Source organism: Pleurodeles waltl, chromosome 2_2 (assembly GCF_031143425.1).
Source record: "Pleurodeles waltl isolate 20211129_DDA chromosome 2_2, aPleWal1.hap1.20221129, whole genome shotgun sequence".
Classification (NCBI taxonomy): Eukaryota; Metazoa; Chordata; class Amphibia; order Caudata; family Salamandridae; genus Pleurodeles; species Pleurodeles waltl.
In genome coordinates this window covers 646,115,084-646,136,015 of record NC_090439.1, presented here as the reverse complement: position 1 = coordinate 646,136,015, position 20,932 = coordinate 646,115,084, and the positions used below count along the sequence as shown (strand labels likewise).

At 46.2% G+C, this 20,932-nt stretch overlaps 1 protein-coding gene across 2 annotated transcripts in view; it reads left to right on the top strand.

Moving 5' to 3' along the window:
• LOC138282516 (kinesin-like protein KIF20A) overlaps positions 1–20,932 on the top strand; it is a 531,681-nt gene that overhangs the window by 342,265 nt on the left and 168,484 nt on the right. For both annotated transcript variants that reach the window (XM_069220199.1, XM_069220198.1), the window contains 2 exons: positions 6,561–6,731; positions 14,772–14,911. In XM_069220199.1, the coding sequence (XP_069076300.1) occupies positions 6,561–6,731; positions 14,772–14,911 (311 nt within the window). The remainder of the gene's footprint in view (positions 1–6,560; positions 6,732–14,771; positions 14,912–20,932) is intronic.

Here is a 20,932-nt window from a genome sequence, read left to right as displayed (position 1 = left end):
TCGAACCTTCTCTGCATCTAAAGACAGAAGCAGAGAAGACCTCTTAGCATGCTGGGTTTTGTCCAAATTATGACAGAGCCTTTTAACGTTATCCATGCATGTTCATTCTGAGATAAGGCCTGTTTGGTCTGGGTCCAACCGGCCCTGATTATAGGGCCCAACCCTAGATGCTAAGATTGCCTTAATGAGCTTAGCATCAGTATTTAACAGTGTGATCGGTCAGTAAGATGAGCACAATTGGGGGTCCCTCCCTGGCTTAGAGAGCACTATAATCATGCCTATTTGCATCATAAGGGTGAGATTGCCGGATGTCACAAAGTCATTTTATAGTCAAGCCAAAATAGGCGCTAGGAGGACCCTGAATGATTTATAAGATTTTGCTCCAAGACCATCATGCCCTGGTACCCTCCCTGGCCGGAGGCGTTGGATGACCATAAGCACCTCAGTGGGGGTGACACATTTGTCTTATGCGTCACGGGGACTCTGTGAGAGACAGGTCAGTGGGACTGACTCCAAGTAGTTCTCAATCTCAGCAGGGTGCAACACCTCTGCTGCATAAAGGGAGGTATAAAACGACTCAAACTTCTTAAGAATCTGATCCTCCTCGCCCGACACAGTTCTGTCTTGCAATCCTATTTAATTTACCCTCTGTTGCGCTGTTTGGGCATGGAGACGGTATGCCCAAAGGCGCCCTGCTTTATTTCCCCCCATATGTACTTTTGCTTTGTGGCAGGAAAGCATACTCCGCCTTGTCTGTCTTGGGTCTTTAGTTGTTTACGGGTCACCGTAAGCTCTTGGCGCATCACCATCGAGCCAGTATTCCAATGCGTCCTCTCTAATTCTCTGAGCTTGTCTTTCAGTTGCTGGCTCTTGTCACGCCTACTTTTATTAAAGCGCAGTGCAATGGCAATAAACTGGTCCCTAATAACTGCTTTTGTGTCCCACACAAGAGCCACCAGGGTTGTCAAGATGTTAACAGTAAGGTATGCCTCTATTGTATTCTGAATTTCTACTATTATGTCTTCCTACTGAAGGAGTTTAACATTCAGGCGGCAGGGTTTCAGACCTGAGTGGGGGCCAGGTGTTTGGGGGCACAGTGTGACTGGGGTGTGATCTGATGCTGCCGCCACCCCAATTTATACCTGGGCCACCATGCTAAAAATGCGTGGCGTGGTAAAGGTCTAAGCGGGCATAATTCTGTTGGGCAGCTGAAAAATAAGTATATCCTCAAACTGTGGAATTCCTCACCTGCCACACATACATCAAACCCATCTCCCCCACCCATTCCCAAAAGTCAATGGAGGAGGCTCCGGCCTGGCCGTGGCGCTGAGCTGATCTATCTAGATGGGAGTCTGGGACTATATTGAAGTCCACCCCCTATAAGTACATCAGTGTCAGCTGTTTAAAGTACTTGACCAGTTGCTACTCTAAGAAATTGTTCTTGGTGGTCATTAGGGCCGTAAATGCATGCTAATCTGAATTTAAACTCATATGTGTCTACACGTAGAGCTAATACTTTTACTTCAGCCTGTATTCCCAATATCCTCCCCGGGAAGTGCAGGGCCATCAGTATTGCTATCCACGCCCTCCACCCAGGGTCCGCACGGTGGTACGGTCTATCAAACCATCCAGATCTCAATCTCCTCCACTCTGCCCCAGCTAGGTGTGATTCATGTAACAGAAATATGTCACACTTGGATTCCTTAAGGTGGGAAAGAAGGGCCAACCTCCTCAGTTGCACATTAAGTCCTCTTACATTAAGACTAACTATGGTGATAGTCACATATGTACCTTAAAGTAGTCTGGGAATGTCCTATCTGTCCGTGTAGGGAGAGATCTATACCATCTCCTGGTAGGCCTGTTAGGGATGCGCATATATACTTGCGTCTTTTTTGAAGACCGGCGAGGTACCGCCGTGCGGAAGACAACCAGTGGTGGCGGTTTGCCGCTCGGCCTATTATGACCGTTGGCAGCTCTCCGTCCTCTTACGGACGGAGAGCCGCCAACAGCCATACTGGCAGGAGGTGGGGAAGTGGAGGTCGCTCCACTGCCACGCCAACAGAACACCGCCCAGCGAATCACGTCCTGTGATTCGCCGTGGTGGTGTTCTGTTGGCGGTGTGGTGTTGGCGGAGCTGCCCCCATGGCTCCCGTCCCCTCCCGGAGGATCGTCGCACCAGGTAAGCCGATCGTCCGTGAGGGGAGGGGGGTGGGGGAGTGTTGTGTGGGTGCATGGGGGTGTGCGTGTGTGTATGTAGAGGGGGTGTGTGAGTGCGTGTATGCTTGCGGGGGTGTTGTGTGTATGGGAATGAGTGCGTGTATGTCTGTGGGTATGTCTGTATGGATGTGTGCGTGTATGTTTGAATGTGGGTGTGCGTGTCTGACTCTGTGTGTGGATGTAGGCATGTATGTCGGCGTGTGTGCGTGTAAGTGTGTAGGTGGTGCCTGCGTGCGTGTCGTGTGGGTATGGGTGATGTGATGTTGGGGGTCGGGGTGGGGAGGGGGGGGTCATCCCACCTTTGGGGGGTGGTGGGGGGTCTAGGGGAGGGAGTCGGGGTGGGGGGGGGTCGGGGAGACCCCTATCAGTGCCAGGGAAGGAATTCCATGGCACTGATAGTGCTTACCGTTCAAACCGCTGGAAATCCGCGGCGGTAAGCCGGGTCCAAATACCGCCGGCGGTATAGTGACGGCCGCCGGGCTGGAGACCCAGGTCTCCACCCCAGCGGTGATCTCCGCCCTGGCGGGCGGAACGGAGAACTGGCGGATGACCATGGCGGTAACCGCCATGGTCATAATTCCACAAAGTAAGACCGCCAGCTTGTTGGCGGTCTTGCCGCCGGTTCTCCGCCTTCCGCCAGGGTCATAATGACCCCCATAGTCTTTGCCCTTCAAATTCAATTGCATTCAGGTCTCTGGTTGCAGCTAAAATAAGTTCTTGCTGATGGTAGTAGTGGAGGCACATAAGTATATCCTGCGTTTGTCCTAGGAATTGAGCAGGCCGGCCTGCCCTATGGGTGCGATTTAGCATGATTTCTTGATCTTTGAGCTCTGGAGCGATATGGCGAAAGAGGTGGATCACAAAGTCCTCCAGCTTACTGGTAGTCGCCTGCAACGGCACCCCTTTAATGAAGATATTGGAGTGTCTCGATCTGATTTCCATGTCTTCCCAGTGGTACTGCAGCTCTCTATTGCTGTCCTGTAGGGCTAGTATCTCCCTCCTGTGGTGGTCGATCTCTTCTTCCTGGGCATCATGGGTGCGTTCTTCTGTGTCAGTTCGTTGCCCAAATTCTGCAATCTCCCTTTTAAGGCCATTCACATCTGCCGTGATTTCTTGCTTAAGAGTGGCAAAGTCTTCACGCAGTGCCCCGAACAGTTGTTCCAAAAAGGCCTTTGTTATAGGGATGGTGTCATAGTCCGGGCACCCTCTGCTTTCTGTCCCATTGGCATCCAGTGGTCTTCCCTGAGGGGGATCCATTTTGTTTGCAGGGGTCTTGCTGAAGAGGCCCTTAAGGGGGCCCTCCTTTTTGTTGTGGTGCTGCGAGGTCATGTCTCTGGGACAGGGAGAGCCCAGCCGGCAAGGAAGCAATTCAAAAACTTCACTATGCTAGACCAAGGTGGCCACTGACATCTCAGAGAGCTCCCCCCAGCTTCCTGGGCTGACTCAGCCAACCACGAGAGAAGAGACTCGCCAAAAGTAGAAGGGGCTCTGCGCCATTCCTGGTGCTAGACCTCAGCACACATGTTGGTCCTCCCGGCCCAGCCCACCAGCACCACGAGCAGGCTCCAGCAGTCACACTATCAAAATGGTGGTGTAGTCACCATTGTTAAGCACCCCCGGCCATTATCTTGCTTCTGCCATGTGTTCTCAGGGCCAGGTACTGTACCCGTAGCCGGTCGGGACACCAATGAATGTCTAACAGTGCCACCACTGCATGAGGGGAGGTCTTCCCCACAGTTGCACCACCACCTGGCTCGCAGTTCACCTCAACACTAAATAGGCCACGGGGAGGCCAGTTGCTAGTGAAAGGTCCCTGCAGAGGGTGCAGCCGCTAGTCCGTGTGTTCCTCTGTGCATTATGTCCTCTCTGCAGCTCGTTTCAGGCCATCCCCATGCTCAGTCTCCAATATCACGGCCTACCTTAGCTCCACATGGACTTCCATCACCTTATGGTGCTCCAGTCCAGTGTGTGCAGCCTGCACTCCCCACTCTCCGGCTGTCGCTGTGTTTGGGGGCCGCAGGAAACAGAGGGCCCCCACCTGGTCCACTCTTGTGCTTTCTCCTGCAGCAGCAATGCCTTGATCGTCCTACACCCAAGGCAGTACCGCAGGGCCTCCTCTGGGCTTACCTCACTCCGAGTCTCCCCACGTCACATGGCCACCAAGCCCTCAACGTTCCGAGGCTGCCAGGGCCGCACTCTTGATCAGTGTTTCACCTCACAGCTCGGCCCCACAGGCGCTCCAAGTGGACTCCAGTCCCTTTACATGCTTTTGCTGCTCCCAGTTCTGACAAAAAACAGTGGTTAGGTGGCCCGCTTCATTCCCCGTCAATGTCCGACAGCAGAGCTCTATGAAATTGTTCCTACATGAGCACGATCTTGGCCACCCCCCCCCCCCCCCCCTCCTATGTCAGGTACTGAGTAGGCTGGATTGCTAGTGTACCACAAAATATCATCTACATACAGGGTCGTTTTTACCTCAAAACCCAGGTCACGAAACAGGACCATGTGCTATCACATCTTATTCATTGGGTGAAAGGTTCCCTATAGAAGTTCATTAATACCAGTTAAAGGGAATAGTCATGCCTAGTACCTCTGGTGATTGGAATTCTCTTTCTTAGGATGTAATTCACTAAGATCCTGGTGACTTGACTGGCGCTTTGTATAAGCTCTGTAATGTCCTGACCATTACTTGATTAACCCCAGGTATCTTTAAGACTTCCCAAAGACACGTCCAGTTCACCCTCTCAACAGCCTTGGCAGCATTTAGTGCTGCTACTGTCAAAGGTGTATTCTGAGCAACCGCAAAATCAATGGCACCAATCAGAAGATTAGCCAGTTAATTCAGTTGTTGTCCTGGTATGAAGCCTATCTGATCAAAGTGCACTAAAGCTCTAACTACAACTGCAACTATGTTAGCCAGTGTACCTGCAAAGGTCTAGTAGTCTGAGTTTAACAGCGATATTGGTCTGTAAGAATCCACTCTTGTTGGATCTTAGGTGACTTCAACACCATTACAATGGTGCCTCCGACCAAGCAGATGGGATGTTCTCCCCCTATAGATAAGTTGAGTTAAACAATACTGTTAGCACTTGAACCAAGGGTGGGAAGACCATCAGTCCCAGCTGCTTTGCCAATCTGACTTCATGACCTTTCCTCATATTGCCTCCTCGGTGATGTCCGAGCCCAGAGCTTAAACCTTTAGCTTTAACATTGGGAGCTCTCTATCTAGCAGACATTTTTAATGCCATGTATTTCTGGATAAATGTTTTCTCTATACAGCAATCCCATGTATTTCATGATATCCCCCTCTACCTCCTTAGTAGAATTTAAGACCTTTCCTGTATCAGAGTGAACAAGTGTATGAATAAAGTTCTTAATTCCGTCCGTCGTGGTCTTCTAGGTGAAGAGAGCACTGCAGAGTTTTCATATGTACTGCATCTTAATGGCTCTCCATCTATCCTGTACCTTCCTTGCTAGCCTATCCTCATATTATTATACTTGAATTGCCTCTCATTATGAGCAGAAAGCTGCTATTCTAGAGGAGTCATTGATCGAAGAGCCTTGAGTTTGTATCTCTTTGGTTTGGATGCTCGCCCATAACGTCATAGATACATATAATATTGTACATGTTGTTTCACCATTGAAAGGTCTTTAGATTACTGAAATGGCAGCGAGTAACAGCAAAGGTTCTGGTTGCACAACTACTTTAGACTAACAGGGTAATGCTAAGCCATAAAGTAAATACTTTCAACACATCTAACTGATGCCATTTCCCAGTCCCTTTTTCCATCTACTACATTTCTTTTGTTTAATTTTCTGTAATGTCACTGGCATCTTTAGCGTTGAGCTTCATGTATTTTTTTGGGGATGTTACCGCTTTTCCTCAACATCTTGCAAAGTGAGATGCGAGAAATTAAAAACAGCACTTATCACAGAAATATGATGGTTTTTATGATTGTATACTATGACCAATTCAAGCAATTTAAATATTTGTGTATTCACGTTTTTATGATTTTGATAAGAAATGCTTTAAATTCTTCACCATGATAAAATAAAATATTAGAATTTTTTTTATTTTATTACCAAAGCTTTATTTCTCAACCAGTAAGTAGCTGCAGCATCATGACCCCTTGGCTGAGGTTTTCTAGTATTGAGAAAAATCTGAGTATGCCAAGACATGATTAAAAATGTACATTGTTATTAATCTTATGAGTAAAGTTTTGTTTCTAAGAATATTCATAGATGATTATTTGAGAAAGCACAAACTGATATAAGCTTGAGCAATCTCAATTGAGGAAGTATATGTTGCAGTTCAGTTTATTTTTACAGTGTTCATTTTTTAGGTGGTTCAAACAATCAACCCTAGAGTGTTGGAATTTCTAACACCAAAATTGGTTGGAAAGGACGGCAAGTCGATAAAGGTCGACCCCAACACGTCCATTGAGGATCTTCTCTCTGATGAAGATTTCCTTGAAGATGAAGAAGAACTGGATGTTATGGCTTTGAGTCAAGAGGTATTCGCAAACATTTTGCCTATATTTACAAACCAACAGAATGTTGATTATTCCATTGTTGTTCAAATTTGTGTTTTGTAGGCCTCAAATTCTAATTTATTAGGATTTATGCATATTGAGCCTTTAGAAGTGTCACCAGATTATTACTTTCTTTACAGGAAATACCATGTAAACACTTACTTCTTAGAGGTTCAGTGGATTATGGGGCTGAAAGTGAAAATGGGGGTTCAGGGGCTACTGGGCCCCGGCAGTGGTGGCTGGGGAACTTTTATCCTGATGAACTAGTGTCCTAGGGCCTATCTTATGATGGCTCTGCAAATTGGGCCAAGAGCAACCCTTTATGTACTTAACACTCTGGCTGCTGATGGGCAAGCAGTCACTTTTCTCCAGGGGGTAATGTAGTGGCACAAGCTCAGAACTCCACAATCAGTTAACAGATAAAAGTAAATTGTATGTCATGTCCAGAGAATATCTTTGACAAAGAAAGTGTTTGTAATCTCGCAGCAAAAATATTTCACAATTCTATGGTTGCGACGTACAGAGTTGAAAAATGCTGCATTCTATCAGTGAGGTGCAACAAACCCCTTCTCTTTGTGGGAATCGTCCTCTTCCTGCTAGGGTCAGAATTGCAATTATTACCACCTGCACGGTTCTCTGCATTTCAGAAGGATTAGGCTCAGATGCAGTTAACTCATTGTTATCGGGTGTAGCGCAGTTCAACAGTTTTTCATCCTTTAGCATCAAACAGTCTCAAGGAGGCATGGCAGATTGGCCCCCATAGCTTTTCTCTCAACAGAGCCAGTATACCTTAACACCTTTGCAGTGTGAACTCTATTGTTACTGGACTGTGGCTGCAACATTTCTGGAGGATGCTGCAAGATTAATTCAAGGATGTGGGTCTTTGCGGCCATGCCCAGCTCTGCAGCAGAGGCCCGTTGGTTGGCTGCGAGCACACGCTCAGCAATTGTTGCAGCCTCCAGACAAACTGTTAGAGCAATATCTTTGAGCACTGGCAGTTTCTGGGAAGATTGCGCCCTCTGGTCAGGGGTTCTTTATTCCTCCACAGTGGCATCAGTGCCACACTAAGGGTCACTCACATGAATGCGGATGAACTTGTGGAGAACCAAAGCTCTTCCTCAAGTTCTCCCTGGGGTTAGTCCTTAGGTGCATATTTACGGTAAAGTGACCTTGCTCTGCTGCCGTGTGCCACAGGGAAAGGGCAGCAGTGCACTGTATTTACAAAATATGGTGCATTTCTGTCCTTTCCCCCTGCACTGGTGCACAATTTCCTGCCTAGTGCCAATGCAGACACCCTTGTACCATGGTGCAAGGGTGCCTGCGTTGCAAGTAGGATTGTTTTTGTGGAGAAGAGCACCTTCCTGCACACAAATAATCCATGAAGGCAGCTTCCTCTTTTTGTGTGTTGCAGAATGCAGCACACATTGAAAGACGAAAAAATTAGGAGAAAGAAAGACAGTGCTCCTCCTTGCGCCCACCCTGGGGAGGTGTAAGATTTAGATGCATTCCCAGATTCACACTGTCTTGTAAATATGGGAATGCATCAAAAACCATGGGTGTTTCATGGGAAAACCCACCACAACGCCCATGGAATGCCCCCCGACGCAGTGAAATGCAATGGAGTGACTTGTGCTGTGTTGTTTTATACCATATATACAAAGCAATGATTAGCCATGCAAAAGTGAATTTACATGGCCCTGTAATATGGATCTGTACTCTGGACAGCCAGAGCGTCAAGAAAAGCGATGTACCAGCGGTGCAGGGGGCTTGTGAATATGCCCTTCGTATCAGAAGAGATGACTGATTCCCCAAGTGACCCTGGGATTAAGTGGGATCGAGGTGTGAGAGAAAGAGTGGTGGTTCTGGTGTGCCGGGAGCACCCATAAAAAGAACAATGGTGTGTGTTGAACCTTTTGAGCAGGGCTCTTTAAGTTCTAGAGGGTAAGGCATGCTGATTCTTCTAGGAGAAATACTCTGTAACAAAAGAACACAATCACTTTAGGCAACCATTCATGAATGCCTTACAGTCAGCTTGTGTATGGCTTTCTTGCCCCCTTTCAGTTATTTGTGGCTTACGCTCACAGTCCCTAAACCCACTTGTGAAGACCACCATCGGGTTTTCCCTTCTACTTTCTGCAAGGTAAAATTAAACTTGGGTGAAAAATTGCCTTTTTGTAAAAGGAAAAAAAAAAGGTTCATTTAGAGAGTTTCTTTTTAGTGTGATTCCTTGAGAAAGGATAAAACTGAGAATTACTGAAACAATGAGTCCACTTGGGCTTCCTTTGAAGACTGACCCCTGCACTAACTCCTAAATATTAATCTTTTGTTTCTTCACCTATGATAACAATCCCATTAACTGTTTTTTTACATTATGTTACTTCGCTTAACTCACACTGTTTGTCTTTTTTTTTTTCTGCTTAAACTTCCTCATTACATTCAACCTGTAAGGGTGTTCTTGAAGAAAGGAGGCGTCAAAAACAAGAGACACACGGCTAGTGCTTTAACATGACGTCTGTGTAATGGACCAAAGTAGCTAGAGTACTGAGCAGTGGTGAGAGAATAATGGTTGGAGTCAAGGCTAAGGAGGCGGAGGCAGAAGGACCAGGGTTCAAGGCTATAGAAAGTCCTGTTGAAAGGCAGGAATTCCAGGAGAGGTTGCAAGCCCCAAACTAAGAAACTACATTGTCTGGGTTCATTTTATCACAGTTGGCAGGGCTCAAGCCCACTATTGGTGCTGGTGGGATTGATGAAGCCAAGCTAGAAGCCACACTTTGAATATGGTATTTCTAGTCTGTCATGCACATGGAGGGTGCGGTCTGTCAATTAGTAGACGGTCTCCATCGGGAAAGAGAAGCCCTTAATTAGTCAGCCATCATTGTCAAAATCAAAACAAAATATCAGACACTGGCAGGAAATGAAGGCAGCAGAAGGAAGTATTTAATGGCATAGCAGTGTGGCATTAGTCAGCAGCCACTGTACAAATAAAAGCAGCATTCCAGACACTCCAGAATGAAATGGGGCCCTGCAGGAAACAGATCTTTAATTGCTCAGCAATATATCATTAGCCATTTTACAAACAAAATGCTAGGTATTCAGGCAGGAAGTAAGTGCAGTTGGAAACATACTTTTAATTGATTGCTCAGAAGTGCATTTTCTTTGAACAATAAATGGAATGCACATGCTTCATTAAAGAGACTTGTTTACAGTGTGCACAAACTAGTGTGCATGGCATGCCTTTTAAACTGAGTTTAGCATAACATGCAAAATAAAGTACATAGAAAAGTACATGACGCCTGCTTATTTGGAAAATAGTTGTGACAACAGGGAACATACAGAACATGCAGACTTGGGTGAGACAGTCTACCAGGTGATTAAACCTGCAACCAAATAGCACAACCTTGACACACCTTTTTTTATTGAACTACTCACAGCATGGGTCTCCTGGAACCCTTTCTTGGGTTATCAGTTTTCTATGACATTCCCCTTGCTGGGAACAAAAGAGCCTTTCCGCCTGGACAGTGCTACAGGACAGTACTGCAGAGCTAGGCACACTCCTTTCCTATTGACAGACATCTAGACAAACCCTCAGCTCCTCCAGCAAAAAGTGCAGACTTGAGGTGATTCCTTCACCCTTAGCTCTCGGGCAGATTCCAGCTGCGTTTTGAGTACTCTGTGTAGCACTTCATTTCTTTAGAAAGAAGAACTTGGGACTGGAACAAAGTGGGGTGATATAACTTCAACTTCAATATACATTTTCCAAACAGGGAAGGTGGATACATTGTCTCAAGCTTCAGAACTGGTGTAGGCTGGTTGTCTTGAAGTGTCCTCTCTGGCTGCTCTTGGACACAGCCTTTCTGTAAAGTGATGGTTCTCCAAGGCTTAAAGAAGCAGAAACCACATCATGATCATAATGAAGTTTTTTTTGTTTTTTTTTGCACTTGGCTTGTATCTTCCTCCCCGAAGCAGTAATCCGAGACATACAACAGAACATGCCCGGCCTAGAAACTTCCTCACCTTAAACAACACCTTAAACAATAGAAGCTATTGTTCCACGTGTAACCCCTACCATCTACCAAATAGCAGTGCTTAGGAAGAATAAATAACCCCTTGCTAACTAAGCAGTTATGGAATTTCTAAAGACAGCCCTATCCACACCTATCTTTCTTCAGTGCGTCAGTCTCCATCTTCTAGCCACAGGAATGCAGGCAACGCACTTCCGCAGTCTGGGAAATTATTTTCACCCTCCATCTTTTGCCATGCTACAACCAGAGGCACCAAAAATAGATCACACTGCTTTCAGTACTCAGACTAATAAACCCACTGAGTCGTACATAAATATGCATCACATGCACTTGACACGCTGCCAGTACATGCACAGGCACTTGACATGTGCATGAGATGTAAGGAAAGGTTTCTCTCTTTTGTCTAACAGCAGAGCTTGCCGCTAGATGGGTCAATAGCCCCACCCTGAACGACACAGATAGAAAGGACTGATAATGCTAAAGATTCACAAAACAGGGTACTCTGACGCCACCGCTTGATGTACTTCACCCAGGAAAGTGACAGCAGTCCACTGTTTACTATGAGGACTGGTCCATGACCTCACATTGTCAGGGACATGCCTAGCCCTCTGCACCAGTGCTAGATTAGTGTGCTAGATTAGTGTAATGCCAGTGTCAAAGATAAAAATAAGAATACCAATGTCACATGCAGTCAAGTGCTAAGGCCAGGGGACTGCACTTGTTTAACAAGCAGGGGGCATTCCTGTACCACCAGTGAGTTTTATATTCAGATGTGAAGAGTGTGTTTTTATATCATGGTTTACTAGTCAAAAGCACTGTATTTATCCCTTAACAAGACTACAGGCAACTCCTACTGTATTGCGAACTGCGGTAGCCACTGTGGAAAATGTTATTTGTGGGGAGACTTTTACAGTCATAAACCGTAATACCTGTAAGGGCTGCTGCTCTTACATAAAATGTGTGCTAGTGATTTTGAGGGTGTTTCGTATGGAGGTGGGTTGCTGCACAAATCTACATAATCACCTACATGTACATTCTCTCCCCCCCCCACAAAAAAAAGTTAGTAAATTAGTTGAGTTGAGTTTAGTTTCAGGTTATCTTACGTCTGTTACAACAAGGTGGTTCTCACTTGAATACACAGTATATTGGACTAAAAAGGTATGGTGCTCGGGTACATTCTTGTTGCGGCAGCCATGATTAACCATAATTGTATGCATCAGCCAAGTCTCCCAAAATACATTTACCATAACCAGGATGCATACACCAAATGGCATGCTTCTTACTTTGAGCTAATGTAAAGAAATAGACCTTTTTGTAGAACAGTCTTTAACATTTTTCTATACAAGAAAATGCAGAGTGGTTTGTAAATCTCTCGGTATTGTTAACGGTTTTCATGCAAGGAATAACAGAACGGTTTGAAAACGCATCTCAGTAGGTACAGGTGTTGTCCCTTCCTCATATATCTAGCAGTTTATGTAGCAAGTAGTTCATTAAGCATACGAGAGTGTTTGAGAAATCTGTTTTTTATGTATGATAATTATGTCCATGGCATGGATATGGTGTTGAGGTGTCTCGTGTTTGTCGCTTGTCTAAAATTGTGCCATGGTCTCGTGATAAACTGCTTCTCCTTGACTCCATGAGATCATCCAGTTTAGCCAAAGCCACTACATAGTTTCTGGACTAGTCATCCAGCACTATTCCCATTGAGTCTTTAGCTATCCAGCTGCTGTGTAAACTGAGACCTCAATCATCCCCTTCACAGTGCCTTAATCAAGGATCCTGGGATGTGCCAAGTTCAGTGTGGTCAGTTCTGCACAAGTAAATGCTGTGCCAGAAGCCTACTACAGGCATTTCTATTACAGCAAGTACAGACCAGGTGTAAAACAGTATCCTGACAAAACTACACAAATAACTACACAGTGCAGGCCTGTAATTAAGAGGCTCAGCAAAGCCAAGAGGGGTTGACAATTGTTATCACGGGTTGTCCCTTTTGTGGTAGACGGACCACAGGAGTGACCACATCTGCACTATTCTAAGTGAAGCTGCTGTCATTTTAGATGTGGTTATTGCTGTGCTTGCACATGTAATATCAGATATGATTGCTGCTGTTGTTAATGCTGTTGTTGTTGTCCTTCTCTGGTTGCCTTGCTGACAGATGATGTTTGTGTTATTGTCCTTGCTAGGGTGATCTGGGGCCGCTCCTGTTGTCCCCACTGCAGTTGCTGTGATCTTCGTTATCCTGCAAGCTTTTATTGCTACTGTGGACCCCATGTTGTGCCTCATTTTGTGCTTGAACTTGTTGGTGCACCCTTAGTCCAAATAGTGCCGAAGACAGTGGGCATCTCTAATGTCCCTACCTTGGTCTTTGCGGTGACCATAGCTGCATACGGCTTCAACATGTAGGAAGCACCACTCTTACAGTGATTTAGGGCAACAGGAGCTCTTGATGACGAGGCATCAGTCCAAGCAGGCACAGGGCAATAATATTAACAGTACCAAAATAACACCAACGTCAGGGTTCGTGCTGTAGATACTTCAAACCTGAATGTGCATCTCTTACTCATTCAAGACACGCTACATAATTCAACACAGTATCTACTTTTTCTTTCTCCCACGGCAACCTTCAGCTGGGCAAGTTATAAGATTTAGGCCTGGCCTTCCAGTGTCTCTGCTTTCATTCGTAACTCCTGAATTTCATTGGGATCAAGCCTGGAAATATAAATTTATTGGTTCTTTTGATAAATATTTCCATTTTTACGTGCTCAGCCTTCAAGCTTTTCTCATGTATCTTTTCCCAGTAAGGTCGCTAGAGTTGTGATTCTGATGTTTCTCACTGGCGCTAGTTCCTTTAGTTTGAATTCTTGTCACTGTTGTTACTCTGGGAACACTCACCAAAATTGGGTAGAACTTCATGGCAAAGAAATACTTAGAGTTAGGATTTAAGATCAAATTAACTATCCCCCTAGTTCCCACACCTGTGCTCTCATGGTTCTGGTCCTATGTCGGTTCTCTGGGCCCTCCACTTGTTCATCAGCTGGAAAATTGATATCAGTGCACAGCTTTCAAAAACTGTTGACTTTATCTTCCTTCAGATGTTGAATCATTACCTCCATTCTCTTGATTCTCCCTTCAGCAGAGCTGGGCATCCTCTTAGTTTCAACTGCCTAGGATATTCAATATTCTCTAACATAGATTTTGAATACCCCCATCCACTACTAGTTTGTTTAGTTTGTTGTGCACTTCTGCAACAAACAGAATGTGAGTAAAAGTTGTGAACTGTCATTACCAGGCCCAGTTGGTGCCACACCATTTTCGCAATAGAATTTCTGCCACTGTTTAGCCAGGGTAAACTGTAGTGCAGAAGCCTTGCCTATCCTTGTCACCGCATGGAATCAATATTTTCTGAATGAAGGAAAAACATAGGTGCCCATCCAGCAGGTTCCACTGCACTATATATTTTTGAACATTTACTTGGTTTCAGCACTATGCCTTCCTACTGATAACATTTGTACTGCATTGTACTTTAAAAATAAAAATAGTGCATCCCTGATTGTACCGCATTTGTACTAGGCCTGTAATGTCTGTTTTTGTACTCTTGCATTCATTCCTGCGTCCTGAAGCATTTGATTTCTTTTATCAGCACGTGCCTTTGAGCATAATCTCACCTCTGTGGCTCGTCCCTTTAAAATGAGAATGTATTGAACAAGGACATAGGTGCATGTTAGTTTGTTGCCTTGTAGCCCCTGAGTGTAGACCTACTACAGAAGATATTGTCTTAAATTCTCCCTTTCATAACCTGCAGAATGGAAGCAGAGTCAAATAATAGCTGTACGTTGGATAAGTTAAAGGTGTTCAGTGAATATTATAGTTTTAAATGGGATACAAATATTATGTGGTGCACTTACACCCAGTAGCTGGTAGCTGGTGAGGCCATTTGAGTCCATGTATTGTCAGATGCTTTTGCATTTACGGATTATATATGTACATATATATTTTACAGGATGCATTGATAAAGATCACAAATTTAAGAGAGAAGTTGTTGGCTGAAAGACAGAGCAAATTTGTTCTTGAGCTTCAAATTCGAAAGGAAATTGGAGAAGAAATGCTACAGCAATTGGTGGACTTGGAAGAAACCTGGAGGTATGAATCATTGCACTTCCTAAATGTATATCTGTTGGTGGGGCTCACAGAATATTAAATCCAGTACCTGGGGCCCCACCCAGTGCCCTAAAACAGAAGAGCATTGCACTACATTGTAATGAAATCAGTAAAAGTACATTTGTATTGGTAATGAAATACCTTCTATAAGTATATGTGAAAAGTGTTTCCTGTATATTTTCTGAGCTGCAAGACCTTAAGATTAAGCCTGCATCCAGGAACGGACTTTCACATTTCCAGCCTGCCATTTTTCTAAGTGACACACCTCAAAATTTTACTTTCTGAATTGAAATTCTAATTCTACACTTTGCCATTAACAAGTTTTGTGAGGACAGACCGTGGCACACTTTCCAGGGAGCACGTGTGCTGGTGAGCAGCTGAAGTCTTGTGTTCTGAGTAGTTATTGGACAACCATGAGTGAGTTGTTTCTTACACAGCCTGGGTGAGAATTAGGCCAGTGAGTGGCTACCCTGGAATCCACGGCTTTATTGGTTACTGGCCTGATGTAGATTTTGTGGTTCACAACATTAACGTTGTAAAGTGCAAGATTGCATATCCACCGTCCGTCCCCTCAGCGCAGATATTTTGAAATGGTTGTTAGGGATGTGCAATGGACCAAATGTTGAATAAGCAGTGACTATGCCATTTTTGTTTTAGGTCTCCTCTATTGATAACTTTAACTATTGTGTCGGACCAGGGAGAGAGAGAGATAGAGAGAGAGACACACACTCACTCACACACACTTACACTATATATTTCTCCTTCTTTCTCTGTCACTCTTCACTTACTCTCTCACCCCCACTCTCTATGTTGACAGCCTACTCTACCCATTGGCTGACAGGTTTACCCATCAGTCTTGGTAGCATCAGTCCATGGCATTTTGAAGATGTGAACAGCTTAAAAAATTAGTTCGTATCTGGAATAGACTCCTCGACCCTCAAAACCGCCTGGGCAACTCTGGTGGTCCTTCGCCTGCTTGTTTTTTTTTAATTTGTTTTTTAAAACATGGCATGGTAGCTGCAAAAGGCCACCTGGCCACGCTCGTTGACTTCTCAGCCTCCTGCAGGGTCACTCCTCTCACGCAGCCATCAGTTTCTACAGTGCAGCAGTGCCCTTCATACATTCTACAGCAGGTCTCGAGCATTGAATGGTCCAGGAATGGAGCTTGGCACAAAGGCAGCATTGGAACCCTCCTGATTCGTGATTCCATCGGTACATTTACCTCTACAAATCTCAGCATTACTGTTTAAGGGATCTGGAAATAACCTGCATGGTAGTGCTGGGTACCTGGGGCCAGTTGGTTCATCTTGGTAAATCTGCCCAGTCACTCATACCTTGAACTTTTGTACAGGTAGCTGGATGTCTGGGAAAGGGTGGGAGGGGGGATTCAAAAATGAAAGTGACACTCTGCAGTTGGACAGCATCCTACGTTTGCTGTCAGGACTTTACTTGAGGAGGTCCCTGGTCAGTACAGCTGCGAAAAGCATCTGCTGGCCTGGTGCTTGGCCACATCCTCAGAAGTATAAATAAAATTTGTAAGGCGATTCTTGCGTGCATCAATAATGTGTTTAAGAGATGTATGTAGCAAGGTTACACATCTTGTTTGTGTGCAGTGACTAGGAAGCTGCATCTTGCATTACAAATGGCGACCGGAGGCTAGTAAGCTCCAGGACTGGCTGAAATGCAGATAAAATGGATCAAGCTCTTCTGCTGCTTTGCTGGGGCAGCGTGTGGGATTTCCAGAGAAGTATGTCTGTCCTCTTTTAGAAGCATGGTTTTACTTTTTGCCTAAAAGTGCCTTTAGCTGTCTGTTGTCAAATAGACCTATTGTGGACCATACCAAAACTTAGTTTGCTTTCAGCCAGACCACTGTATACCACTGCTTGGCTTTCTTGTCAGCCTCATTTGTTTGCATCTTATTCAATAATGTCCCTTACTCTTCTTGTGTTTGCCTCTCTCAGGGAGCATACCTTCTTAACGATCCTTTTGTTTGGAGAATTGGATCCTTCAACTGCTCACATTTTGGGAGCTTTTTTTTTCTTTTGCCACCAGCATTCCATGAGAGTTCGTGTATATTCTTTGCTCTCTTCCTCTGGTGCTGCGCGTCTCTGCGAATAGCCCCACAGCCCAGATCCATGAGCTTAACATTGCTCCCTCTCACTCATCCTTGCTGGTACATGGCTTTCCTCGACTTGACTTTTTTCTTGTTTCTTTTCTTATATCTCTCCTCCACAAGTTCCTCTGCTGTTCTCCTAGCCACTTCACTCCACATTTCTTCAACCCCCTCCCCTCCCATGTTTTCTTCTCCCCCACCCTCTCTTCTTTGCTTCTGCAACCTTTCTGTTACGATCGTTTGTTGCTGATCCACCACGTTTTTTTTTTTTAAAGTGCTTGGCACTCCATCTGGGAACAGGTAAATACAAAGTAAACAAAATCTCTCTCTCTCTCTCTCTCTTTCTCTCTCTTTCTCTCTCGTCCACATGCCCGCTTTTTTCATTCTGTTTTTGCAGTGCTGCACAGCACGATCACAAAGCGCTGGTGAAGCCAAAACAATGAAACTGCTTTAGGGCCTCAGTACATAATCGCCTACTATCTAGAATTATTAAAAATGTGTTAGAAATGGGGTTTTTGGTTGGCAGTCAGGTTACTTCCTGTCCAAGCAAAAGCCCTCACTCTAGTCAGGGTAAGTCACACACTATCCAAGATTATCCTGTGCCCACCCTCTGGTAGCTTGGCACGAGCAGTCAGGCTTAACTTAGAAGGCAATGTGTAAAGTATTTGTGCAATAAATCATACAATACCACCATATAGCACCACAAAAATACACCACACAGTGTTTAGAAAAATATATAATATTTATCAGGATAATTGTAGGTCAAAAAGAATAAAGTTGCAATGGAAAATTGTAGAAATATCACAGGGAAGTGATATAGAGTGTCTTAAGTCTTTAGAATGCAATACAGTGTCTTTCAAGCACAAAGTACCTGGTTTCTGGTGGAAAATCTCCTTAGAGGGCCACAGGAGAAGAGATGCGTGGAAAAAGGGGTGTGTGCGTCGATTTCTCCTCAGCACACACAGACTTGCGTCGGTCTTTTCCACGCGGGGAAGTCGGGCGTCGTTTTCCGGCGCGCAGACAGTCTCTTTTTGTGGATCGCGGGGATTACCAGATGTCCCGGGTCTGTGCGTGGATTCTCCTGCTTGTTTTCCGGCTGCGCGTCGTTCTGCGGGGCTGCGCGTCGAAGTTTCGATCTCACGGTAAGCGTTGCGTCGATTTCACCTTGGAAGTCGGGCGGCGTTGTCCTTGCGAGGCCGTGCGTCGAAAGTTTGGTCCCACGGCAGGCGTCGCGTCGATTTCTCCTTGGAAGTCGGGCGGCGTTGTCCTTGCGAGGCCGTGCGTCAAAGTTTCGCACTCACGGTGGGTGTCGCGTCGATTTCTCCTGGAAAGTCGAGCGGCTTTGTCCTTGCGAGGTTGTGCGTCGAAGCCTCGATCGCCCCGAGGGCGTCGCGTCGATCAGCGTCGGTGTGCGGCGTTTTTCTCGCCGCGAAACAAGCTGTGCGTCGAAAGTTTCGGCGCACGGAGCGTCCAAGTGAAAGGAAGAAGTCTTTTTGGTCCTGAGACTTCAAGGAACAGGAGGCAAGCTCTATCCAAGCCCTTGGAGAGCACTTTCACAGCCAGACAAGAGTTCAGCAAGGCAGCAGGGCAACAGCAAGACAGCAGTCCTTTGTAGAAAGCAGACAGGTGAGTCCTTTGAGCAGCCAGGCAGTTCTTCTTGGCAGGATGTAGTTTCTGGTTCCGGTTTCTTCTCCAGCAAGTGTCTGATGAGGTAGGGCAGAGGCCCTGTTTTATACCCAAATGTGCCTTTGAAGTGGGGGAGACTTCAAAGAGTGGCTAAGAAGTGCACCAGGTCCCCTTTCAGTTCAATCCTGTCTGCCAGGGTCCCAGTAGGGGGTGTGGCAGTCCTTTGTGTGAGGGCAGGCCCTCCACCCTCCCAGCCCAGGAAGACCCATTCAAAATGCAGATGTATGCAAGTGAGGCTGAGTACCCTGTGTTTGGGGTGTGTCTGAGTGAATGCACAAGGAGCTGTCAACTAAACCTAGCCAGACGTGGATTGTAAGGCACAGAAGGATTTAAGTGCAAAGAAATGCTCACTTTCTAAAAGTGGCATTTCTAGAATAGTAATATTAAATCCGACTTCACCAGTCAGTAGGATTTTGTATTACCATTCTGGCCATACTAAATATGACCTCCCTGCTCCTTTCAGATCAGCAGCTGCCACTTCAACAGTGTATGAGGGCAGCCCCAATGTTAGCCTATGAAGGGAGCAGGTCTCCCAGTAGTGCAAAAACGAATTTAGGAGTTTTACACTACCAGGACATATAACTACACAGGTACATGTCCTGTCTTTTACCTACACAGCACCCTGCTCTAGGGGATACCCAGGGCACACATTAAGGGTGACTTATATGCAGAAAAAGGGGAGTTCTAGGCTTGGCAAGTACTTTTAAATGCCAAGTCGAGGTGGCAGTGAAACTGCACACACAGGCCTAGCAATGGTAGGCCTGGGACAAGGAAAAGGAGCTACTTAAGTGGGTGGCACAATCCGTGCTGCGGGTCCACTAGTAGCATTTAATCTATATGCCCTAGGCACCTGGAGTGCACATGACTGGGGACTTATAAGTAGATTAAATAGTTCAATCAGGTATGATCCAAAGTTACCATGTTTACAGAGAGAGAGCATATACACTTTATCACTGGTTAGCAGTGGTAAAGTGCGCAGAGTCTAAAAACCAGCAAAAACAGTATCCAAAAATGAGGAGGGAGGCAGGCAAAAAGTTAGGGGTGACTACCCTAAGGCTGTCAGGTCTAACATGTGTCCCCCCCAGCTGAAAGTGGGGAGAGCTACCCGACCTCCTGGGAGCTCTCATCGCTAAGGCGGAAGTACCTGGAGAGACCATCAGCATTGGCGTGGTCAACCCCTGGGCGATGTTCCACCGTAAAGTCCATCCCCTGTAGGGAAATGGACCACCTCAGAAGTTTTGGATTCTCACCCCTCATCTGCATGAGCCATCTGAGGGGCCTGTGGTCTGTCTGAACTAGGAAGTGAGTCCCAAACAGGTAGGGCCTCAGCTTCTTCAGTGCCCAGACCACAGCAAAAGCTTCTCTTTCAATAGCACTCCACCTCTGTTCCCGTGGTAATAGCCTTCTGCTAATAAAGACTACCGGTTGATCTTGGCCCTCCTCATTTAGCTGTGCTAGGACTGCCCCTATGCCATGCTCTGAAGCGTCTGTCTGCACGATAAATTCCTGGGAGTAGTCAGGGGCCTTGAGCACGGGGGCCGTGCACATGGCTTCCTTTAGGGCGTCAAAGGCTTTCTGACAAGCCTCTGTCCAATTCACCAACCTAGGTTGCTTCTTGGACGTGAGTTGGGTCAAGGGGGACACAATGGTACCATAGCCCTTGACAAACCTGCGGTAGTAGCCGGTGAGGCCTAAGAAGGCCCTCACCTCAGTCTGGGTTCGAGGTGGTTGCCAGGCCTTGATAGTTTCAATCTTGGCCTGGAGTGGCTGCACCTTGCCACCACCTACTAGGTGTCCCAAGTACACCACGGAACCCTGCCCAATCTGGCACTTACTAGCCTTGATGGTCAGGCCTGCCTGTTGCAGGGCCTGAAGCACCTCCTTGAGGTGGAGCAGGTGTTCCTCCCAGCTGGAACTGTAGACAGCTATGTCATCCAGGTAGGCTGCACAGAAGGCATCCTTGCCAGCCAGGACCCCGTTAACCAACCGTTGGAAGGTAGCGGGGGCATTTTTCAATCCAAACGGCATCACCCGGAACTGGTAATGGCCGTCAGGGGTGGAAAAGGCGGACCTTTCCTTAGCCCCCTCAGTCAGGGCGATCTGCCAGTACCCTGAAGTAAGATCAAACGTACTCAGGAACTGGGCAGCGCCTAGCCTGTCCACGAGCTCATCAGCTCGGGGGATGGGGTGGGCATCAGTCCGTG